The following is a 27,590-nucleotide window of genomic DNA, read 5'->3' on the forward strand; positions in this document are numbered from 1 at the left end:
TTTTAACATTTTAGATACATATTTGCTTAACTTAACATCAATCAACAGCATTTACTTAACAGTAACATCAATCAAGATAAGAATAGCAGCACAATTTACTGAATATGGCTGCCAGAGTGACAAAGTGTGATGAAGTAAGTTTTAAGAACTATGTGCTTAATCTGATTTGAACTTTCATTAAAAAGTTACAGTTTACATATTTGATAATAAACTAATAATTGTTTATCAAAACTATTTATAATTTTTTGTCGATACTTAAATAACAATTAACATGGACTTCATACAGTAAATATATGTTAGTATTCACAATCATCCATAATGCTTGACATAAGACAGTCACTACTAAAAAAGTAAAAAACTGCACATCCAATCTGAACAGCAACAAGCCATGCTAAGAAAGCTACTAACTAAGGTGAGGAATGAAGTAGTTTCCTGTTTCCTTCCTAATCAACCCAAATATTCTGTTTCACATCAACATGCCAAGACCACTGAAATATGAGTAATATTTGGTCCAACAAATGACAACTATCCACAACAACAGGATCTGGCTGTATACATGACAATGAACATCATCATTCTAAGAGAAAAATAGTTTGAGTAATTTCTGAAGCTCTAAAATTTATCTTCATATTACAGAAGTCAAATTTAGTTATAAATTATGAGCATTACTTTTATATGATTAAAATCAATAATGTTATGTACAATAAAGTTTATCTATCCTAGCTATTTTATCTTTAAGATAAGAAAAATATTTTTAAAAAATCAATATCACAGCAATAAATAAGCAAAATCTTATCTGAAGTTTCAATAGGTTTCTGAATGACAAACAAAAATTGTTTGAATAGTTTTTACTTGGTTTTGCCAGCAAAATTCACCCAAAAAATGTAAAATCACTTAGGATTCAATATCCTCATTAAGATTTAAGAACTCGGATTTATTTAAACAACTGCTTTTGATTTATTCACAGACTGCTATCTACATCCACTTTTACTCTTAAAATATAAAGTTAATCTACAACATACATTAACATTCTCAAATAAAGTAAACAAACTTTATACCATTCAGGTGATTTTTATCTATTGTTTAGCGGCTGTAAGTTGCATAAAAGTGATTCAAATACACCAGACAAGCATTGCAAATTTTAACAATCCTCACAGTTTTCAGTAGCAACAATTTCTCTTATGATAAAACCTTTTATAGATTTCATGAAAAAGAGGAGGTCTGGCTTTACTTGATAATCAGCCTGGCCATTAGTTTGATTTTTTTTCAATCTACAGATATGAAACAAAGTCACACAAGCAGAGTACTATTCCAGTGAGCCCCAATAAACTACCAGGTACACCACCACACATGCAGCAAAGTTAGATGCTGACACCAATTTTCATTACATATATGCAGAGAAATCGAAATGAGTGACAAGAAAAGGAGGAGAGAGAAAGGAAATGATGATCATAGGGACTCAAATTAGGTTAACTTTGAGGTAGTTTACCATTTAACTCAGGCCCTGGATTAAAACAATTATTATTCTCTCTCCAGGAAATGAAAAAAAATCTAAATTAAATATTCATCACTCAATTTAACAGTACTTATACTTTCAAAGATTATAATTACACTTGAGAATAAACTCAGAAGTGTACATATACATGGACAAAGGTATATTAAGGCGTAAAACAACATTACAGGGCAGTAAACAGAACCTGCTGCAATAACAAATAACAAAAGAATGGAATCAGAATAACACAACTCAAAAAAAATAATAAGTAGATAATTTTGTTGTTTTAAAAAATTATCAAATCCTTATAAACATAGGTCGCGTAAAATAGAATATCTTACCCGAGCCATAGTCTATACTGGGCGAAGGAGGTGTCGTGCTTTCTATAGAGCTTTTACTGAACAAAAATATTGGGTTTGTATCAGTACCAGCTGAATATGAACAAACCCTGGCAGTTGGATCAAGGCATTCTCCACCCGATACAAGCAAAACTTGCTTATCGACAGGAATATGACAAACGTAATGTATGCTCTCTTTCAATTGTACCACACTGCAACAAAAGATTTTTTTTTAGTCAATATAAAACATAATCCACAGCGTACACCATAACAATGAGTTATAAGCAAAACAGCAAACCTGATTCTTTAAAACTTTCTTAAATAAACAAGCCAACAGAAAAAACTTTCAATCAATGTAATTCTTGACAATACACTTCCTAATCCCAAACTGTATTTTAAAATATGATTAACTGTATAATCAATTTCAAACTATTTCCACAGATACAAACAAGCAAAAATGAAGGATACTACTAACCGCATCACTTTTGAAGAATCGCTTCATCTTCAGCAGTATCATATTACTAGCTGCAATAAAATAAAATAACATTTTCAATTAGCAAATACAAGCCTTGTGATATGAAGTAGAACATCCTTGTTTGAAAATGATCAGAGTAGGATTCTCTATACAATATTCATATTTTCTCATACTCATGGTTTACCAAATACCTATAATTTACATAATATTAAATTTATATAAATGTGAATGTGCAACTGTGAATGTATGGAATATATTTATAATAGCATAGTTATGTATAAACTTTGTTTTTCAGTTCATATAATTAAACAGTAAGCAAATAATTGTTCAAAATGACTGAATAAGTTATGTATATGTTTTCAATCTTGCTTTATTTTGGGCAGTTGTACCAATCTGGGATACAACTAACAGATTATATTGTTGGCTGGTAAATATTATTTCAGAGTAAAGATCTCCTTTCATTTCATATACTCCAATTTGTTTATTTATCAGTAACAATTATTTGACTATAAAATGGTACGATGATATTAATAATTATAGCTCAGAACCAGCTGCTAATTGAATTTAAATAATCACACTATTTAACCCAAGCCAAATTCCATCAGCAATTAATCGAACAGAGTAGAAAATCAAGGATTTGGAGGAAAATTAAGGATGAGGGGAAAAAATAAATATAAAATATTTAAAAAAGAAAAACAATATTTTGAAATTATTAACAAAGTACAATAATATCAACTAAATAACAAATAGTTAAAGAAAATAATGTAATAATTTTGGAAGAAGATGGCTGGCAATGAAAAATCAATGAAACACAACAGACTAAAACTTATCAAAATAGTTCAAATAGAAAAATTTATACAGCATTTATCAAAACAAATTACAGGTATGGAACAAATGATTTCATGTGTGTGTGTGTGTGTGTGTGTGTGTGTATGTACTTATATAAGACAAAGCTTAGCTTGCACTTTATGTTTTTGCACTTTTATGAAAACAAAATTATGTTTTTGCATAGTTTCGTTTCAATTGAAAAATATTTTTGCACTTTTTTAACAAAAAATAAAAGTTGGATATTTTATGTAAGGCAGCAAAATAACTCAAACCTAAATAATTAAAGATCTTGCACCAAATTTATGCAAAACAAAAATTAGGATTGTCAACTGTAAAACATGAGCTGACATCGATGTTTAATCAACACTTATTTTGAAATGACACTTACCACTAATGTATTTCTAAGCTCATAATCACTGATTATGTTATAATATGCATAACTAATGAATGATGATAATCAGATTCTGTCTTATTACACTTCTGACAGATCACATATTATTGGATACATTACCACAAAACTAGTGAGCAGCAAAATAAAGAAACTATTCCAAATAAATGTGCAGGATAGTGCATATGTTTATATAATTTTGGTTCATCAAATGAAACATACTTATTTATGTTTCAGAACCCCCTGCTGGTATTATATAATAATTAGCTTAAAAATAAAAAAAATAAAAAATAAAATATTTTTACGTATTATTTATTTCTCTACTTGACTTCTTGATTATTTGACTTCTCAACCTGTTTTTTTTCTTTTTAACAAAGATCCAAAAAACAAGGTTCTAAATCTGCCCCACGTATAATAATTTGCCATTACTCACTTTAACCTTTAACTGGTAAGTTGACGTCAAAATGACAGCACGCACCTGGTCGCTACGTGATTACCTTCATCCTTGATCACATAATGAAATGCGCTTTGCAGTAGTTGGTTCTTTTTTAGTTATAGTTAAATTGCCATGCACTGAGAGTTTTTATAGTGTATGTTTTTTCTCAATAGTGTCCGGCATCAAACAGAAGTGTGCTCATCATTTATGTTAGTACAATTTCCTTTCGTAAAATGATCAAATAATGCAGATTTTTGCTTAAATATAAATTTCTTTGCATCCAGTTGTTTCAATTTTATTAGCAAACGTATTAATTTTTTCCAGCGTAAAAATGAATGTGAATCATGAGAATTTTGAAGAAGCAATTCTTTGTGAACAGGTTGGATGGGAAAGCAAGGATTCGGATATTGATGAACCAATTACAGGTTAAAATAGGGAACAAGGTGCAAATGGTAAGCAAGAAAGCAAATGAAAACTATAGATGGAAATCAAGAGGTGGTTGCTGCAGAAATGAGGAACAGGCTGTTGATCAGAATGACTGTATTGTAAGCAAACATGATACAGTTTCTGCGGTCCATGTTTCAGGAGGTGGTGGAAATGAAGGAATTGATAAACATGGGGAAGTAGATGAAAACGTTTATCTGAGTAAATCCAATTTTAGATGGTCTAAAGTAGAACAAAAAAAAATGTCAGAGTTGTGGCACATAATATATTAAAATTGATAATAGGCATAATATTCGAAATGAAAGTGAAATTGGAGTATAGAGTAAACTATTTTACAATGATATTTTACATATTATTTTGGAATGGATAAACAAAAAACTGCTTTCTTTGAGAACAAGATACAAAAATCCAAATATTATTGAACTGAATGATGATATTGTTGAATTGAAAGCACTTATTCTACTGTTCCAAGATTTGACAATTCTGAATCAAGTGCTCAGAGGAAAACCACTGACAAAGCAACTTTGTTTACATAAGTATTTGAAGTTTTTATCGCTAACTGTCAGCGCATTTCCTCGATCGATTCAAATGCTTGTGTATATGAAATATTAGTCCCGTTCTGTGGCAGATGCGCATTCAAATTGTTTATGCCAAAAAAACCAAACAAATACAGACTAAAATTAATGTGCATTACAGACAAGCAAACTAGTTATTTATATAACGCATACATTTACAGTGACTTCTGATGGAATTGGATTGTCAGAAGAAGAAAACAAATTTTCTAAACCGACACAGTCTGTAATATGACTTACAAACCCCCTTTATGACTTAAATAGAAACATAACTGGGGACAATTGGCTTTCATCAATTTCGACTTGGTTGAAAAGGTGGTAGGTAAAGGGCAACATATGTTGCTAACTTAAATAAAAGAAAACGACAAATTACAGCTGAATTTCTCCGACAAAAAAACGAAAAATTGGAGAAGGTTTATACGGTTTTACTAAACAAACGACCTTAATTTCTTACGTATCAAATCGTAACAGAGCAGTAACACTTACTAGTTCTATGTATCATAATAAAAGTGACGACCATAAAAATAATAAACCTGAGATTAAATCCTACTATAATGCCACAAAAATGGGGTTGATGGTTTAGACAAGATGTGTAGTAATTACTCTTGTATCTGGCGTACAAAGAGGTAGCTGATAGTTTTGTTCTACACATTAATTGATGTTTGTGTAGTGAATTCCTATATCGCTTACCAATCGCAAGACATACAATAAATAGTCTTGTAACAGACGCTTTGACTATCTGAAAATGACAGGAATGAAGTTAGTATCCGCCCATGAAACGCGAAGATTTTATAATAAAAGAATTTCTCGAGATATACGAATTTCATTAAAAATAATTTTTAAATTGCAAGAAGAACCTGAGTATCTCCAACAACTTCCGGAAGACTGCAAGACCGAAAGATGCACAGTATCTGCCCGACAATAAAGAAGAAACGGACATCATACTTGTGCTATGAATGTAATGTACTCTGCATGTTTAGACTGTCTGAAAATGATTTGCACGAACTGCTATGAAGACTAAACTTAAATCTTATTGTTATTTATTATTATTATCATCGTGTTATATTCACTCGTATTTTTATACAATATTAAAATATAACTGTTTGATTTCAAATCTTAGTAAAATGAAAAAAAAAAAAAAACAAAAGAAAACCAACAATTCGAAATTATGATTTCCAGATTCTTTCTCTTTTTATTTTTTTTTAATATTGGTTTTCCTTGTTTGACCGGCAGGCATGTGAGTCTTTTTGTCCGCAATTCCTATGAAATTACAAACAATCAAGTAACAATGGAAAAGGCTGTAAATCAAAATGATTTATATCCTTCTCAGAATATAAATAAAGGTACTAACCCTTAGAATAGAAATCTATTGAAGTAGGATCTCATCTAACGGATTAATTATTTCGAACTAAGAATTATTCTTTCAGATTATATTGCACTTTAATAAATGCTGTACAAATTGTACTCCAGGCTTTATTTTAGTTGTATTGTAAATTCTTTTACTTAAGGTTTGACACTAAACTTGTATATAACCTTTTACTTCCTTGCTTTAGATACAAAGTTATTATACATTTACATAAATTCATAAAGCCTTTGTTATTGCGTATCTTTGTTGATGGTCAACAATTATTCACTATCCTTTGTTTGGAACAGTACATATATCGGTCGAATTCCAGTTTCTGAGTCGTGTGAAAGTTGCTCCAAACATTTTTTGTAATCTAACATTAAGAGGTTTAAGTCAAACCCCTCAACCGCTCAAGTTCTTTTTTTTCAAGTTCTTTTTTAAAAGTGTTTTACTGAATTAAAAAGTGATTTAAAATATTGAAGGTATTTTAAAAACCTTTATTCGCTCAACAATAACTAAAATTATAAATTTACTGAAAAATTATATAAAAAGTAACAAAAAATTAAGGGTTGTCAAAATGACGTCACGTCACCGTATGTGTCGGTGAAACCTCATTTCACCTACTGAAGGTTAATAAAAACTAAAAGTACTTAAAATAGGATAAACTTTTTAAAAAATAAATAGATAAGATATAGATAAATAAATAAAAATAAATAATTAATAGGTTGTAGATGCAGTATTTAATTTAAAGTTTGATAGCTAAAGAAGAATCTATACGTTATTTCTCAAACTTTAGCACGACCTTTAGTTTCATATATCGATTTATTTCTTTTAATTTGATTTAATTTCTTAAATTTCGTCAAATACTATGAAAATTCAAGTGAATTTTAAGCCTCAACTGCTGAATTAGACGATGTTCAATCGATAATCCTCCGTCAGTACAAAGGCAAATTATTACATTTTAAAAATTAATAACCGAGGAAAACGTGGGAATAGATTCTAGAACCAAATTTATTGCATATGCCATCGCTTATCTTTTAAGCAAGGATACGAGTTATAATTTATAATTCTTTAAAACTAAATTAAATATATTTTTTTAAATTCTACAAGATATAGCTCAAAATTATAAATCAATTACAGTCGCCATTCGATCGTGAAACTAGGAAAGAAAATAAAACTCATGACGGGAGCAAACGGTTACACCTCCTTGCCAAAACAAACAAAAGGTTTGGATTTTATCTTTCAAACGGATCGTAAAGCACTGAAAAGGTCGTGTATATTTTAGAAACGTAAACATTTTTAAATTCACACAAAACAACGTGTACACCAGTACGGAAAAAACGTAGCCGAAGCAGTGGCCGAAAACAAGATCAAAATTCAAATTTACATTAATTGACAGAAAAATTATTATAGCCGTGCAGTGAGGATGCACGTACAACCTTACTTGAGAAATATTATAACAAAGGTTATTATCGTATTATAAATACTGATAACTGTTATAAAACGAAATAATTCATTATTACTCTGCATAGTACCATTCAAAAATGTGGTAGAGCCTACTTGTAAAAAACAGAGCTCTTGGATATGCTGATTTTATAGACAAAAAATAAAATCAGCATATCCAAGAGCTCTGTTTTATAGACAAAAAATACGAATACATTTTTTAATTATACGTAAAATAAATAAAACACAAATACATTTTAAATAAAACAACTTGTAATAATAGTAGATACGCAATAACTTTCTATGTATCCTTTTAATTCATTTGATGCAGAAACAAAAGATACAAAGGATAATAATTACAGTTTATTGGAGTTATTTCAAAACGTAATCATGCAGACACTTTTGTAAATATAATATAGATTTCTATTAAATTAAGAAACAATGTTTTTACAACAAGCATTTCAAAAGAAATAAACTAACAATATCAAGATCGAAAGAAGTTGTAGCGCGCGCGCAAAACTCGTATTCTGAACGAAGAAAATTTTATTTCTCTACGTTAAAGTATCTTGAAAAATATCATTAAACGAGACATAAACAACAACGACCTTCGTACACGCGCAGCGTAATATAAAAATAAACAGCCTTTAATTTACAGTACGTACAACAACGATGCTACTTAAATAAACGCTTAACGCCTTACAGTTCTTAAGCGTTAATTTAAATAAACCTAACAATAACCTAAACTCATACACAAATGTGTAATATTTTTATTTTCACAAATTAACAATCTTTAAAAAAACTACCAACGCTTGCTTGTAGGATTCATTACAACTTTCATATTAAGAGCTATTTTTTTTTCTAATAATATTTTTAAAAAAACTTTAATAGAAAAACCATCTCGTAAATCACTGATTTTTGCCTCGGGTATACTGGTCTGATATTTTCAGATTTGTGAGGGTTTAGAGTGCAAAAGAGAGAAACTGGTTTTTACCTGAAAATACTAGTTTTATTTTTACATTTATAAATCAAATAATTCTTGAACAAAGATGTCTATTGTCAGTAACATTTGGTGCCGTTTTTCAAGACGATTATGGTACTCGTAAATAAGCAATCAGATTTCGCAACCGAAGGAAACTTACAAGGAGTAAACTCTATAGACGAACACGTATAAAATGTAAAAAGCAGACGATTTAAGTAGGATTTATCATACCTTTAAAAGAACGACAAATATCAGAAAAGTTATAAAGTTCATCAAATAAAGTGAAGTAACCGATGACAAAAAAGCTGGCAAAGTACCAGTACCTGAATTTCCCGACTATAATAGTAAAAATGAAGACTAAGAAACAAACAAAAAAATATATATATTATATGAAAAATTTTTCTAAATGTATTCATATATAGGTTAAGCTTAGCAAATTTCCTACGTAGTTTTCTCTAAATTTAAAATACCCTTCAATAAAGGCTAAAATAACAAAAAGAAGTTTTCCAAAAACTTTTCTGCATTTTTATTTTATTTTTACATTTATAAATCACGAAAAAACAAAACTATACGTAAATAACAGCTAAATAACGAACACAAACATAATAATAATACCATCTACCATGGCAAAAATAAACAATAGGTAGAAACGGTTACAGACATATAATAGGAGATAATTATAACGAATCGCTTTTAGCAAATATAATGAAGGCAGGTCACAAATATGTAGGCCATAGACAAGCTTTGTCTGTAACACGAGGTTTGCAGTTAATAGACTGCGTCGTAAATTACGACAGAAAAAAATTAATGATAATAATAAACAGCAAAAAAATACTCCAGATTTATACTCGTAGTAGTTAACGTAAGTTACGTAACATAAATACACGTTACCGAATTTTAACTATAATAATTCACGACTGAATAAAACTCTGGTAGAACGTGTAAATAAACTTCTAACAACTATTAATATTTAATTATTTATTCATTTATTCGACGATCTATATTTAACGCCGATTCACATTTCCTTTCGTTTTCTATTAAAAGTAAAAGCATGGAATCGAATCGCTTTATAGCGTTTTAAATCGATCGAACGCAAAATATTTCATTCGCAGAGTACGGCGATCTCGTTATACCTATAACCACAAATTTAAAATACAGAAATGTAATGTACAAATAACGCGCGTAAATATGTGCGATTTTTGAAAGAAACGAACAAAATCTGGATAAAAATAATGGGATATGAATCTTTTTTTTTCTTATAACTGAAAGAGACAAAAATAGAAAAACGAAACATAAACAATAACCACATTAAAACACGAAATTTTTTAAATTAAAAACATTGACCACGTCAAAAAATTATTCATAAATAAATAAAACTTGTACTTTGAACTGTATAATCTATAATGCTTCACACCTCCTTAAAATCCTCCTTCGACTATAATCTGTAATATATATATATATATATATATATATATATATATATATATATAAATAAAATATGGTTATCAGCCCCAAAGCAGGTGCCTGGCATCTATTATCTTCTTTAATTTTCAGCCAGACTTTTAAGTTTCTGGATAGGTTTCATATCCTTTTTAGACGATCTTTTTACACACTTATAGTTCGCTCTCTTCTTTGGACCTTTTATTGATCTTGGTAGCGCTGCTTTATTCGACACTACTTTCATGATACTTCAAACGATTGGTTTTCCTGCGACTGTTCCGATTATGATTATACCTTCGTTTACCCTCCCGTTACTTCAACCTCGTCAGTCAGCTAATTTTCTCCAACTTATACTTTCTTTCTTTTCCTGTTTAGCCTCCGGTAACTACCGTTTAGATAATTCTCCAGAGGATGAATGAGGATGATATGTATGAGTGTAAATGAAGTGTAAGTCTTGTACATTCTCAGTTCGACCGTTCCTGAGATGTGTGGTTAATTGAAACCCAACCACCAAAGAAAACCGGTATCCACGATCTAGTACTCAAATCCGTGTAAAAATAACTGGCTTTACTAGGACTTGAACGCTGTAACTCTCGACTTTCCAAATCAGCTGATTTGGGAAGACGCGTTAACCACTAGACCAACCCGGTGGGTATTTCCAACTTATACGGCGGGCTCAAAAAGACCCTTTCCAAATAAACACGAATTCGTTTGTCATCGACTTAATACGAACAACTCTTACTTTAAATTAAATCTGTATGCGCTCATCCGTCGTACGCACACAGATTTATCAACGTTAAGCGTATTTACACATTATCTTCGCGTTGAAACATCAAAATTATAAAAAGAAATCTTCAAAGGCAGTTATCAGGTTACCGTTATTCTAGTCCCAACCAGGATATTTTTTCTTCGATTATGCCCCAAAAGAAGACGTCACGATATCGTTAAGTCTGAACTTCTAGGCGACCGCTGAACATTTCAGAGCGCCTTGCGAAAAGCGGGGGATTTTCTTTACGCCGAAAATAGATATTTTGAGATCTATTTCTCGAGTAAACGGCACGCTTGTCGGGAAAGTACACAGGTTTCCGCGATCGAACATCGGATGAGACCTTAGAGGAGCATTACAAGCTTCCTTAAAGCCGTATCCCGTTCGAAAAGTTTATAGGCACGAGTAGACTTGAAGGGTTTTAACTTGTCTTCTTTCATTATTTTCTGAAAGGTGCAAGGGGAATATTTAGGTCTAAAAACGATTAGCTTAAGAGTTCGTACACACGATTCCTCGATATCAGACCTATTCGATCGATTACAAGGACGTTAGGCTCGTTTCAAGTAGAGGACGGCCGGAACCCACCGGGTTGATCTAGTGGTTAACGCGTCTTCCCAAATCAGCTGATTTGGAAAGTCGAGAGTTACAGCGTTCAAGTCCTAGTAAAGCCAGTTATTTTTACACGGATTTGAATACTAGATCGTGGATACCGGTGTTCTTTGGTGGTTGGGTTTCAATTAACCACACATCTCAGGAATGGTCGAACTGAGAATGTACAAGACTACACTTCATTTACACTCATACGTATCATCCTCATTCATCCTCTGAAGAATTATCTAAACGGTAGTTACCGGAGGCTAAACAAGAAAAAAAAAAAAAAGAGGCGGCCGGAAGAAAAGACTTTTTCCCGCGTTTTCTGAGCGTTACAATCGAAAGAGCTTCCTTATCAAAACACTGAACGAATCAGACTCTTATGTTTTCGTATTCTCCGTTTGTGTGTTTGTACGGTCGTGCACCCGAACACCGGCAACAAATCTTGCTTCAATCGAATACTTGCTCGTGTCTGCCGATTTATCTTAACGCTCAACAAATCATTGAACGTATGAAAGTAACACAAACTTCTAACAAACCTGGCACTTTGTCAGGCAAATGAATGCAAATTAAACCTTTACGATCACCTGATTTAGATATTACCGACCTGTATGTTATATCATTGAAAGGGTCTTTGTGGCCACTCTGTACATCATTGTAGTAAATAAATATTTTTCCAACAAGGGAACTTTTTTCAATTGTGTCGTCAAATTACACACCACACGTAAATACTACAAACTATAATAAACGAATTTAATTAAACTCAACTTCCACTTCTCGTGTAATTAATTATGTTTGGAACAAGATAAAAAAAAGAGGCTGATTAGAGTAGAACGAACGATTTTTCAATCGGTTCTAAAATATTTTATGAACCTTCAACACGTACGAGGGCTATTCAGAAAGTAAGGAACGTTTCCAACTGACGCCGCCAGGCGCACGCCAATCGCGTATATATTGGGTGTGCTCGTGCAAGGCACCTCAAGAAGAAGAGGGAGAAGAAGAAGATGAAGAAGAAGGAAGACCCACCACTCGTCTCAACATCACGGACTGGAGTCCGGAACAGAGCCCAGCAGAGATGCGTCCTGAAGGGCAGCCATACCAGAAGCGGATGAAGAGCTTCTACACAACCTCCCCTTTTCAAAACTTACAGTAAGATAAAATAACCCAGCAATTGCGACTCCTCCGGAAAAGGGGACGCATTGCTCCCTCCTTACAGGTAGTGCCCCGTTGTGGCGTATTCCTGCTAGCCTATTAAGAGTTAGCACCGAAAGGACTTCAGTGGACGGTCTGAAGGGGAATTACGTCGGGAGGACAGGCTTTATAAGCCTAGCCTTCCGCGGTCGGCCCATGAAATGGGTTCGATAACGCTGGTTCAACAACGGATTGGAATGCAATTAAATCCGTCTTAAATTCACTAAAATAATAATACACAAAACTTGTAAAAATTAGATCAGAGATATAAAATTACCCTTTTAAAAACCAAGCCCGATTAGAATCATCCAGCAGCAAAGGACTCTGTCCAGGTTCTGCGATAAAGTAGGGAGTAATAAACTCCCGCCAACTTTGCATTCCATAGGCACCTCAGTCAGCGTCCAGCCGTGACAACGGGAACATCTCCGCACTGCCCGTTTTTTTATATACAAATTTGAAATGTGTGCTGCAATCGAAAATCCCGCCAGTTGTGAGGTGAGGTGAGGTCTGCGATTCGTTTTTTGTTGGCAAAAAACTTAAAACCGATAGAAATTCATCGGGAACTGTGTGAAGTGTACGGGAACAACGTAATGAGTGAAAGTTCTGTCAGGAAGTGGTGCATTCAGTTTAAAAATGGCCGAACAAACGTTCACGATAAAGAGAAGAGTGGACGACCGAGTATTGTGACTGACGATCTGATCTCCAAAGTTGACGAAAAGATTCGTGAAAACCCCCGTTTCACAATAACTGAGCTTTCTTTATGTTTCCCACAAGTTTCACGGACTTTATTGTTTGAAATTGTTTCACAGAAGCTTGGCTACCACAAATTTTGTGCAAGATGGGTGCCAAAAAAGCGTCACTGAGTGGTTGAGATCACAGGCGGCAGAATTCTGACACACGAATTTCAAAGCTTCTCCACCGCTATGATAAGTGCCTGAATTTGTATGGTGATTATGTTGAAAAGTAGTATTTTAGTCCCTCTTTCACATGTATATAATAAGTTTTTCTTGTACTTGATTTTTTTTAAAACTTCTTAAATTCCTAATTTTCTGAATAGCCCTCGTATATTAAAATAAAAAGAGAGGAATCAAAAGTGTTAAAAATTTCTCGATTTGATTTCCTTAAAAGATTTGAAACAATTTATTAAAAATTTAACAGGCTTTCTCTAAAATAGCACAGTAACAAGGTGAGAAGGTATGGAAGTTTAGGAAAAAATTAAACCAAAGTCAATTGTAAAAATTAAGCTGAACGACTGATTTTTCTATGAATAATCGATTACTGACTGCTAAATTATTACTGACCATTTAATTATTGACTGCTAAACAATATCTTCTGGCATAAGAGAATTCATCAAATTACATTTAAAGCTACTTCACAAGTTTATCCACAAAGTTTGTTAAACTTAAAAGGGATAATGCATAAAAGCATATAAATTATTAAAGATGGCTAAATAGGTATGTTGGAGGAAGACTACCAAAATTAAAACAAAACAAAAAAAACACACAAAACAGTAGAACGTCAATGTAATAGTAAAGAGAAAAGATACTTGGAAAAAATATATGAAAACAAGAGGAATAGAAGATAGGAATAAACATAATAAAGCTTGAAATACACAAATAAGCAGGTCTAACTCTAACAAATAGAGAAATAATTTAAAATTTGCTGAATGAGAAAGAGAGAAAATGAATTAAGGTTACGAACAAGCAATAAGATTTGCTGGGAAGAAATGATGGGGACTGGTAAAAAGTATAAGAAATAAAATAAATTATCTTTGAGCAGATGCAAAAGAAATTGCATCAGAGTGAGGAAGGGGCATTTTTAATACAATTTTGAAGGCCGTAGTACAAATAGTAGGGAAAGGTAGGCAGGAAGAAGACAAGAGTTGCATTCATACATCAGAAATAGGATGTGCAACTGGGAAAGTGAAAAATAGATAACTGTCACCACATAAAGATAATTACATAAAAAGATAAAACATGGATTACTGCAATGATACACGGAAAATCAAGCAAATCTCCAGAACAGGGAAAAAGATATAATTATTCCAACGGGTAAGAAAGAAGGATACACAGTAAATTATACTGTTTATAACTCATTGTCCTTAAAGATTTACACCGAGATCATTTAAATTAGTAAGAGGCTAAGAGATATTTGGCTCCAAGATGCTGTTCGACACAAGAAACAATAGCTTTGGGAAAATGGCGATTGAAAAATTCATCACAATGCTACAGCATCTTGTGCATCATAAATTATCCCAAGATTCTTTGCAAACCACAAGATCCAACATCTTCAGCAGGCTCCTTATTCACCAGACACAGCTCCTAACAATTTTTGGCACTTTCTGAAGCCTAAAATTCCACTTAAAGATAAGTCATTTGAAAACAGAGAAGATATCAAAATAAATATGACAAGAAAACATACAGTGCACACTAAAAATTGGCTTTCAAAAATGTTTCCAACAATTAAAACATCACTGGAAAAAATTTGTTACACAGAAGAGGCATACTTTAAAGGGATGGAACTAAATATTTTAAGTATTTTTTTTTTTTACGAGTGAAAGTCAGATACTTAATGTTCACCCGTTGTGTGTGTGTGAGAGTGCGAGAACACGTATATGTACTAGCATCCCAATCACGACTTGGCCCGTGCTATATGATTACTAATGTTTTCTACCACGGTCAGGGGATGTTTGCTCACTTCACTCACACTTAGCCTGGACCTCCTTGTTTTCATTAAATGTGTTCCTTGTGTTCATGCTTGTGAGGGAAATAATAATGATAAATAAAAATTACAGCCTGTTCAATTTACAAAAACTATCAGTGTACTGCAATTTCTTCAGAGCAACAGTTTGGTCAGTATAGGACCCACTAATTGATTTTTTAAATTTCCCATCGTGGCTACGAGACTGATTCAATAGCAGTAGCATAAAACAGCAAAAACGTAAAAGACATGCTTTTTACTCAACATTAAATTTCAAAATGCCCAAAAATGTTTTTAGATATATATCTATGAGTATTTGCAAACCCAAATCAAGTGAATATTTCATTTGGTATAGTTGGAAGTGGGGAAATCTTGCAGGCATTGTTAGAATATTTTACCTTTCTAAACCCCTTCCAAGGATGAATTACAAAAAATTTAGAAGTTGTTTTTTAGATATTCAAATGAAGATTACACCAAAAATCAGGTTGATATCTTCATTTTTTACAAAGAAATTAAAAAAAAAACAGTAAAATTTAATGTTACTCCATTGAACCCTTTAAACTTGAAATTTCAAACAATCTCAAAATTGTTTTTAGATATTCACATGAAGATTACACAGACCAAAAATCAATTTTGTACCTTTATTTAAGAGAAATTTAAAAAATAGTAAATTTCATTGTTACTCCATTTTAATACTTTAAATTGAAATTTCAAAGAATCCATATATACTGTTTAGCAAACACGAGAATAGAGTTGCAGTATGAGGCATGCGGAGGGAGATAGCAGTCCCCTTCGTCTATCTGCCTCTCTCACACACACAAGTATGTAACATTATCTTTCACAAGCATGAAAGCGTCTTTCACAACGCAGTAGCTCGCCGTTACTGCGTTCTTTAGAGCTCTATTCTCGTTGTGGGTGAACAGTAGTGTACACTTATAATATAAGAACGTATATATAAATTTTCATCATCTATCTTCAGTAGTTTTTGCTGGGCATTGATTATGAATCAGTCACAGAAGTGAAATGCCATCATATGAATGATATTTATAATTTTATCACAAAATTTTTCATTTATTGTTCTGGTTATATTCTGTAAAAGTTTCAAAAGGAAATGGAAAATTTTACTACTGACACATCCCTCATTTTATAACCAAAGCATCAGGCTTACAGTAAATAATAATAAATGAAAGATGTTACTGCTAAAGAGAAGTTTTATCATGTCCAGAAATAATTGGAATCAATAACAAACATAAAAGCAACATGGAACAAGTGCAACTGATAAAACAAGGAGTCAATATTACGTCAAGCAATAGTAATATCAATATTCAGTAAAATTTTATATTTAATCAATAGAAAACATTTAAAAATACAACAGCTACACTTTTACCTAATATAGATACAGATACATATTACAATCAGTCTTTCAAATGTGATAAGACTTTTAAACGTTAAATATGAAAAGAATAATAGATCTTAAGCTTATGTGAAAAACCCTTACCTTAAATAAAAAACTTTTATATGACTAAAATTTTATTAGATAATTTCTTTCCCATTAACAGATAAAAGAAAATCTGATGTGGACACCACATTACTTCCTTGTACGCCTATTAACTTACATATATACAATTTTTTTAAATGAAAAGTAAATAAAATGTTATTTCTTTAATAACTTAAATTTTTTCATTTTTTTTTATTCAATTATTATTCATCATAAAACATTTTTTACAATCAGAGGTTAATAATTATTAATAAATCAATAAATTTAAATTTAAAAAAAAGTTAGAAAAAAAATTGAGATGAAGTCTGATTCGAACCGATGTGCCTTCCCCTTCTAAGAACCAAATATTTCATTAAATATAATTTCATTTCACAATAACTATGGAACCAATGAAAATAAGTACCACTTATGTTGAAAAGCTCTCAATGAGGGCTTATTACTGCAGTTAAGAAAACGTCCAAAATCCTATTCTTTTGTATTTTGGGTTTTTTTGGACACTTTTGGTTCAGTCGATTATAATCAAAAAGGGAAGTGCACAACTAGATGTTACATCAGTTCTAAAATGTATCTGTATCTTATGTAAACATGAGATACAGAATAATCCATGCGAGTACATACAAGTGTGATGATTCTAAATCTACAATATTGTAAGAAAACAGATTCAATCTGACAACCTATAAATTCTTAAATAACTTATCACTCATCATGCACAAGATATCTTTCAAAGTAAGATTTATCTAGTACAAAAAAAGTTCTTTCTACATAAACTAAATAAACTTGTGAAAATCTTACTCTATAATTAAAAATGCATGAAATTATTAAAAAAGTGACAAGTATTTTATATAATTACAAAATAAGAGTGAATTTCAACAAAATCAAGTGATTACTGTTATTAATAAATATACAATGAGAAAATAACTGTATAATTTTTGCATTTTATAATGACTGTTAATAATAAAAATTTAATTAATAAGAAAGTACTTTTACAACAAATTAACAGAGGATAATCTACACAAATTTTCAAGCAAGTAGAAATTAATTTCATAGTTTACAGTCTTACACAACATACACATATAATGTATGATTAAACTCAAGTATATAAAACAAATTTTAAAGAAAATATCACCATGGACTAACATAATTATCACTAAATTTTTTAATTAATCAACAGATAATTAACCGCCAATATACTAAAATAAATGGATAAATACTAATTAAATAATAATAATAACAAACCAAACAATAATGTTATTCTAAGATTAAAATAACAGAAATATAATATATTAATCACATCTTTGTTTTAATTCCTATTAATCAACCAATCTCTAAATTTTATTTGAAAACAGAAAAAAACAGGAGAAACGGCAAGAATTAAAAATGATTTCTAAAGACAGATTCAATAACTCATTGAGTTATCAAATAAACTGTTGTTGCATGTTAAATATTTGCTCTTCCATGAAAAAACCCTGTAATTTACCATACTTTAGTGAAGACTTCTTCAATTTTTCTTTAGATAATTGCAAATTAAGATATAATTTAGATAATTGCATCAACATTTTTTTTCCAAAAGAAACAAATACACAAATGAACAAAATAGTATCTTATAAGAAATAGTTTTCAACAGGAAGATATCTCTCATCACTAACAAAAACCCACAACAAAAAATTCAAATTAACTATTTTTTTCTTCTACAAACAGGTAATTCCATAGCATAATTATCTATTAAAAGCAATAGATAAAGCAATTAAAATATATTAATATCGGTTACACAAGCTAACATCCACCTGGTGGATCATGACACAAAAGGTGGAGAATATCTCCGCCGCCTTCTGTTAGCAGTATCAAATATTTCAGGATCTTTAAAGTTTACAAACACACATTAAAATGGTTCATATAACCCTTAATCATATGCTTTTACAAGTTTCTCAAGTAAATAAAAATGGTAACATCAGAAGTTCATCCCATTAGTAATTTATTTTGATATTCCTAAATAATATCAAAATGTAACATAACTAACCATGTTGTAACTAACATGACAGTCATATCTTTAATATTATTAATTACAACAATCAATATATGAGAATACAAATCTGATTAAACAAACATAATAGGTGTTACATAAATTTTACATAGACTTTTGTTTAAAGTGTAGCATACTTTAAGATATATATATATATAACCACTTTTTTAATGTTCCATCAAATTTCAAATTTTAGAAGTTGGCACAAAGTTAAAAACAAATACGTTCTGCTTATTAATCCTTAATATAATTCTGGTTTTAAAAAGAAAAGATTTAAAAAAGAATTAAATAACCTATTCTGTTTAATTTGTACTATATAATTATTTTATTATTACAAAAAGTAAATTTTATTTAAAATATGGATAAGCTTATAATAAATCCCACCATTTGAAAAATGTCATTCATTAGAAATGCAAATGTGAGAAAACTGCATTTTTAAAAAAATAAGAAAATGTATAAAGAGAAGCAAGGAGACTAATATTGAATAAAAGCTCTTCACCATCTTTAAATTTTTACATGAAAATATTGTGAATATTAGAATGACATCAAACTGTATAAATGACTTGCAATTATCCAATACTAAGCAATTATGGCAATTAAAAACGAATAACTTCAAATTTTCTATAATTAATGTATAATTTTTTATTTAAAATATCATCCATTTAGTTTATATAGAAAAAACTAATAATGGAACTTCCAGAAGAACGTGTACAAAATAAAAAAATAATTATAAACAACCCTTATAATGAAAAGTAAGGATTGGAGATAAAAAAATTTGTGCTGTTCAAATTGTAAACAACTTTTCTTTAAGTCTGTTAAAAATTAAAAAAATAATATTTTATTATTTTCACATTTACCGAACACCCCAATATGGTGAAAAATTATAAGGTAAAAAAAAATAATGAAATACAAACACAAAATGCTCTTAAATATATGGAAGAGTCACAGCCTATATAACTAAAATTCAGTAAGTAATTATCTGAAGTTGCAAAAATCAAGTGGAAATAAATTAAGAACTATTTTTCTCATTGTTTGAGAATGATATATTTATCATACTGATACATATAAGAAAGAACTAAAAATTCCAAATTTTACATTAAAAATAGCTAGACAATTGTGCATTAATAAGAGATTGAGTATCCATGCAAACTTTTATGCTCAAGCACATAGAATCCAGTTGATAAAATTATCACTTCAGCTCAAGATTACTATGAACTCTCTTTATAGAATTTTACAAATAAAGCATTAAACATTGTTAGTTTTAACAAAAATTCTGTGAAACAAAATATTTAGCATAACGTAAACAATAGCTAAAAATGTTATACTACCATTTATTCCTGTTGAAACATTAAAACAGAAACATGATAGTTTAGGCCAAATCTGTTGTTCTGATGTAATGACTTGCTTCTATTAATAAAACATCTATTAAACATTCTATTAAAATAAAAACAACAAAAAACTGTAAAATCCAGAATGCAAGAATCAGTTTTTTCTGCACTGCCACACTGAATAATATTCCAAGCAGTAAGCAAATCAAAGTTAGGCACCCCACAATCTTATACTTGGAAAATATTTTTTGGACACATCTGTTGTCAATAACAATTTTGCCAAGGAAGTTTATTTATTCATTTTAAATGAACAACATATAAGAAACAGTATGGCCATTAATAGTGTAAAAAAATGAAATTTTTCATGTTGTCTAGTGATGCTCAAACAGAGCCAATGGTAAACTGTTATGTGATGATACAATATTATACAAAATGCAGTACTGAGGCACAAATACAATTGATAAAGAGAAACTACACGTGTATTTTAGATAACTAATTTAGTTAAATTATTTTAAATCTTTGATCAATCAACCAAAAATCTGACTTCTAAGCCTACATGGGATGTAAGATGTGCAGATACATTTCTAACAGTCTCTCCCATGCAACAGTCAACCTTTCCTTTACGAGTTGTAGCTAAGGCTTGCTATACAGCACATCCCCTGTTATCACAAACAAGGCACTGACATCCCGATGATCATAAGTGTAAATGGCCTCCTCTACCAAGTGTCAACAGCCTCTTAGAAGGCATATGAGTGGATAGAGGCAAAGGGCACTCCCTTGCCCATGGGGTAAGAAATCACTTCTTATGATTCACCTAAATAATGACTCCTTAGTGAATCCGGCTCATCCAACAGGATGAGCCTGATTAGATCAATGGCAGAGATGATTAGAAGGTAAATTAATTATACAACATTTTGAATAAGATAGTGAAAGGAATTACAGTAAGGCAACCTTATCATCATGGGAGACTGCAATGCTACAATTGGCAAAGGAAGAGAGAGAGAGAGCAGCTGCAGGACTGTTTGGCCTAGGAGAGAGGAATGATCAAGGAGACTCCCTGACCATGAGTTCTGCATATACAACCATCTGACAGTTGGAAATACATGGTTTCAACAACATTCTCACAGAATATACACACTTGGCAGGCACAAGAGGATAGAGATAGGTAACAGCAAACTGGAGATTGATAAAGAACAAACTAATTATTGCTGCAGAAGAAAGTGTTGGGAAAAGAGAAAATAAAACTAAAAATGAATGTATCACAGAGGAGATACTAAGGGAAACAGGAGTGAAGTACACAGACAGGAGGATTATTGGGAGTCTCTACATAGAAGAAAGGGCTATTGTACAATGCGGAGACCACGCAATATTATACAATGTAATAGACCAACATTAGACAGTGCTGCTCACTGTCACCTGTACTCTGTCTGTCTGTTTGTGTATGTGTGTATGCACATGCACACAGTGTGTATATGCACATGCACATGCACACAGTGTGTATATGCACATGCACACAGTGTGTATATGCACATGCACATAGTGTGTATATGCACATGCACATGCACACAGTGTGTATATGCACATGCACACAGTGTGCAGTGTGCACACACATATGCACACTCCCCTATCTTTGTGAGGGAGGGGATTGATATAGGGATACATAAAAAAAATCCAATATTTTAGTAATATGTATCTAGCATCAAAAAAATATGTAAAATTTACATTTGAAATTTCAAAATGGTAACTTTCTTAATATGGTAATTTTTTCCACAACAGTGCAAGAACTGTTACTTTAAGTAACAAGTGTAAATACTAGTGTAAAAAATAGTAGTTCTTGAACTACCAGTGTTAATAAATTATTTATTTACTAACATTTTAAGGCATTTTATTATAAAGAAAATGACTTTTTTTTAAATTGGACTTCAAACAAATTATAATAGAAAATGTTAAGTGTAAGTTTATGCTCCAATTACAAAATAATTTAATCTCCTCCATTATACAACAATATTCAACATCGCTCAAGTAGTTGAAAATGCTAAGTACTAAGTGGAAGAGTGTTATCTCTTCCACTTATTCAAACATACTAGTTAATTATACATATTAGTCAAAAACATTTCAAGCAGCAATTTCTTTGCAATTTATAAAAATTAAAATTACAGTTGATCTTTGTGTTTTTCACAGAGTAACAACACATTACACAGTGTGTATTATTTCTTAAAAATCTGATATTGCTACTTTTCTATAAAATATGACAAATCTGTACACAAACCATAAAAAGGTTGACATGCATTAATGTACAGAAAAGCAAATGGATTTGATGCAGAAGTGGTCTACTTTTGATGAAGCATATCCAGTCTGTAGAAGACCCAGTAAAATTCAAAATCTACGAGCAATTATGTAAGACTGGTTCATTTGAATTATTGACAAATTATAACAGTGGACTGAGATCTATCTCCAAACCTGAATAACAGGGGCAAAACTGAAGAGGATCCAGTATTGCCTACACTGTAGAAGAATCATTTGTCATGTAGCCTATGTATTTTTCTGGAACACTTTTACTACTTTTATTGAATAGTAAGTTGGCAACTGTGGTGGTGCAGTGGCCTAGCCTCCCACCATCAAATTTTAATTAATTACATTCAATATGAGACCATTTGAAGAGCACAATGTATACCACACGAATAAAAGCTCTGGATGCATTGAGATAATTAATTTCATCAACAAATTATATTACCATCATAGAGTTAGTGCATGGAATACTTGAACATGTTCAACTCCATGGACAGTAGAACTCAATGCTGCATTGAACATCTACTTTGACTATTCCACACCATTAAGGTAAGGTATTAATCTGTTTAAATGAAAAATTAGGCCTCCATGGCACAAGTGGTAGCTTCTCAGCTTTTCACTCAGAAGTCCTGGGTTCAAATCCTGATCAGATACAACTTTTTCATATGCTACAAATTTCCACTCAAGACTAAATGATCACAGCAGTCAATACCCACACATCTCATAAAAAAAAAAAAAACTATATGACTAATATTTTTATTTTATGATAATTAATAACCATGTTTTTCAAAATAATTAAATTTATATTAATTCAGAATTTTAGTCAAACATCACCTAAAAATCAACTTTTTTCTTGGTACTGACCAAAATTATCACATAACAAAGTTAATAAAAAATTATTTTGTTTTCAGTCAGATTTGCAAAAAGGTGTCATTTTTTCAACATAATGCTTAAAATTGCAGCTAGCAACAACTACTTCTTAACAGTAGTAATTCTTTATCTAACACAATGTTAAAAATTAAGGTGGCCACCTATTTTAAATCAACTAACACAAAATTTTCATATTTATTTTCTGAACAAAATCAAAATTATACCAAATCTCATTACAAAGAGCTCATCAATTCAAGAGATTAAATTTTTATTCTAAAAAACACAAAATGACAAACAGATGAAAAGGTAATTTCAGATCTAGTTTATAAAGAGTTTCCAGTAGTGATTTCAGGAACACAATTAAAATCTTGGATGACTTTTCCTATTCAGAGATTTGCGTGATTGCGCGCACACCTGTGTGTACACAATAACACAATAGAATTTAGACTAAAATTTACTAAAACAAAATGTTTGCTAGTAACAGTAAATACCTACACAGGGAGTTGGTCATGTACAGCTAACAATTACTCCAAGAAACAAAAATATTATTCTCACAAAAAACTTTATAAGACTAAATAGATGTAGAATAAAATTTTGATGACAGGTACTGTAGAAATTCCATATAATTTGTTAAAACATTTGGTTCTTTTTTGTTTTTTCCCCACACTGGGTTTTTTATGTTACATATTATGTATTAGTAAGATGGAGGTGTAGCAAAAACAATAAATATAATTTATATTTATAAATATAACCTAACCAAACTTAACCTATGCTCGCTAACCTTGACTAGCAAGCGAAGCGAGCATTAAGTTAAGTTTGGTTAGATTATATTTACAAGCATAACTGCTTATAATTACAATATAAAATCTAACCAAACTTAACCTAGGCTTGCTAACCTTGACTACCAACCAAAGGTTAGCGAGCAAAATGAACGTAGGATAAGTTTGGTTAAACTTATTTAGTTAAAACATTAGCAATTACTAATGTGTAATACTCAACATTAAAAAAAAACATACAAAATGTTTTATGGTTTATTATTAACAGAGATAAAATTCCACCTTAAAAATCAGAAGAATACAAGGAAGGGGGTTTTCAAAAGGGCCCAAAATGTTCCACACCAAAATATCTACCTTCCCAATAAAATAAAAGACTTCCCTTAAAATAATGTCTAAGAATTCTCTTAAAGGTAATATTTTGTAAAAATATATTAGTTTTTTTTAATTTCACAAAAATAAAATTATGAAAAACAGATTTCAATATACAATTAGCTTTAAAAAAAGAATATTACAAAGATCAGCCGCCACAAGGGCATGTATAATTCTTTCACCTTTCTGTAAACAAAGAAATGTTTTCTTTGTTAAGTTCACATCCTTTTTACTTCCTTGTACGAAGTATTGTGATCACGAAAAATTACAGTTTTCAATTGAAATATCCATTTTGAACATCCCTGAATCCATTTTAACTAGTTTCAGCATGGCATCTGTATGTACATATTTCACATAACACAAAAACAATTAACCATACGATGTTGAAATGTTGGATTTAGGACTGTAACACCTAGTTGTGCACCTCCCCTTCTGATTGTAATTGACTGCACCAAAAGTGTCCAAAAAAGCCCAAAGTCCAAAAATATTTGGGTTTTGCACTTTTTCTTAACTGCAGTAATAAGCACTCATTGAGAGCTTTTCAGTAATATATTATAAGTGGTACTTGCTTTCATTGGTTCCAGAGTTATAGCCAAATAAAATTTGTATTAATGAAATATTTGGATCTTACAAGGAAAGGCACATCGGTTCAAATCAAACTTAATCTCCTTTTATTTATTTTTTTTTTTTTATTTAATTTAAAGAAACTGATTTATAATAATTAATTATTAATCTCCGATTGTAAAAAAATCTTTTTCAATAATAACAATAAAAAAAAAATATGAATAAGTATCTTGTTATTAAAGAAATAAAATTTTATGTACTTCATTTTAAAAAAAATGTTTACATTTACATTTAATTTAATCAGTTTTTTTACTTCAATTACAATTTTGTTTATCTGCTCACAAAAGCAAAATATATCAATAGCTATGGCTGCATTATTGGCAATTTTGGAAATAACATTAAACATTTAAAATACCTTATGCTATGCCCAGCAGAGTACTTATAACTAACCAGCTAACAGTGAGCAATTTCACTTAAAATTTACTTTACAAGATCAGTCTTTTTTAGATCATTTACATTTTATCATTGTTCATATCAATAAATGGTTTTACTAATTTGAACACCATACAAAAGAATTAAATTATAATTATCATTCATTTGTACTGCTAATGATTTTATTATTCATTATACAAAGATGTACAAATATTGCATCATTATTCAAGAAAAAAATTCAGAGTTGTGTTGATTAATTATGTTATTAATTTAAAAACAGTAAACTACAATAAAAAATTCTTAGTATAAAATTCTAAATCAAAAACAAAATAAATCTAACAATAATTGCAAAATACTAGCACAAAAAGAACGGAATTCATTACCTTTCTAATGCCAAATTGATGTCAAATGTCATCATAGAGCCTGTATCTACATGGAACACATACAACATGGTCCTGGCTCAAATAGGCTTATCTTGCACGTCAGTCAGTCCATTCTCGTTCTTTGTTTAACCTATAAGCAAAAGTTAAAAATAATTTATATCGAAATTTTTAAAACGTGAAAAAGAACCTAAAAATCAAACTAAAATTGAAGATGCAATGTCACAAACCTTCCACCTGAAAATAATGCTTCGGTAGTTTCAAAATAATTATGATACTAACAAGTACCAACCACAAACAAATAGGATTAACAAAATTCTGTCATACAACGTTATTTACGTATTACTCCAAAAACATGATCAAGTACACAAGGTCAACGTTTTATCCCTGACAGAGCACAGCTGACTGCCAAAACAATGAAAGACAAAGAAAGCCTTACATCAACAGCAAACTTATAGAACGAATAAGAGATTCACTAGTAATAAACATGGCAATGCAATTACACTGTAATATTATCGAAAAATAAACATAATTAACAACTCACTTATTCTTAAATAAAATCCACAACAGTCGCAAACAACATTCACGCGAATTCACACTCCACCATTATCACGCACTGTTTCACTTCTCTGTACAGCTGTTTACTAAATTCAATCCCTGCGTCAAAGAAAAATACTGTTAGCGCAATATCACGAAATGCTCCGAAGATTGACGGAAATTTTGAAGTGCGTAATCAGTAACACCAACCTTTTAAATCAGTTTTATATTAATTTTAAAATTATCATAAAAGCGCACAAATAGTGTTACAACTAACTGACTGATATATTGAAATGTATTGACTTTTTAAAAAAATATCACGATTTAAACATTTTTAGAGTCTTTTTTATTAATTTAACCCATAGATTGATACTTATTTTACCTATATTCATCATTCGTTCTAAATTGTATAAATTAATTATTTTTTTAATGTACTAACTGAAAAATGTTATCAGCTGACTGACTTATCAGGTTGCGTGTTCGATTCCCGTCAATGCTACATTTTACATAGCATGTTATTTATGTCGCTCGTTAACCTAACAGTTTAATGATTTAATATTATTATAATTATAATCGCAAAGAATTTTAAATTATTTCTTCCTCATTAAGAAGAAATAAACATTTTCATTACAGTAATTTTTTCCACTGGTTTCAAATCTGCAAACCAAAATTGAATGGAGAGTATGATTTTTTACTAATATGTTTAAAGAAATCAAACCTAATTTATTTTATAGCTTATCTTACCTAATATCTGTTTTTCCTTTTGCCTTTTTTCTGTTTTTTGTATTCAGCCTCTGGATTTCCCCTTTCAGTCAACAGTAGTAATTGGCAAACATATTTAAAATCTATTTTCCTTGGTTGCATATTACCACCATTAATACCAAACCTGTGAAAGCATTCACCACACTCATCATCATATTGATAAGATTAAGTGGTGAAAAAAGCCCTAGTGGCAAAACAAATGGGTATATTACATCCCAGTTTGACATAGTTTTCAAGAAGTTTACTCACAAATTGTACATAGTTCTCAGCTTTCTTTTTTCCCAGACATGATTTAATAACGTTTTGAAATGACACCCATACTTTTTCAGATTCATTC

At 30.6% G+C, this 27,590-nt stretch overlaps 1 protein-coding gene across 5 annotated transcripts in view; it reads right to left on the reverse strand.

The window, feature by feature from the left end:
- Positions 1-26,626, reverse strand: part of Atg17 (autophagy-related 17) — a 99,987-nt gene extending 73,361 nt beyond the window's left edge. For 4 of the 5 annotated variants that reach the window (XM_075357102.1, XM_075357103.1, XM_075357101.1 and 1 more), the window contains exons 1-3: positions 26,499-26,626; positions 25,958-26,087; positions 1,834-2,042 (exon numbers count right to left, since the gene is read on the reverse strand). In XM_075357102.1, the coding sequence (XP_075213217.1) occupies positions 1,834-2,042; positions 25,958-26,025 (277 nt within the window). In that variant the 5' untranslated portion in view covers positions 26,026-26,087; positions 26,499-26,626. Of the gene's footprint in view, positions 1-1,833; positions 2,043-25,957; positions 26,088-26,184; positions 26,323-26,498 lie in introns of those variants that run through there. The other variant, XM_075357100.1, reaches the window with a different exon arrangement.
- Between the last annotated feature and the right edge of the window lie 964 nt (positions 26,627-27,590).

This window comes from Lycorma delicatula, chromosome 2 (assembly GCF_047948215.1).
Source record: "Lycorma delicatula isolate Av1 chromosome 2, ASM4794821v1, whole genome shotgun sequence".
Lineage (NCBI taxonomy): Eukaryota > Metazoa > Arthropoda > Insecta > Hemiptera > Fulgoridae > Lycorma > Lycorma delicatula.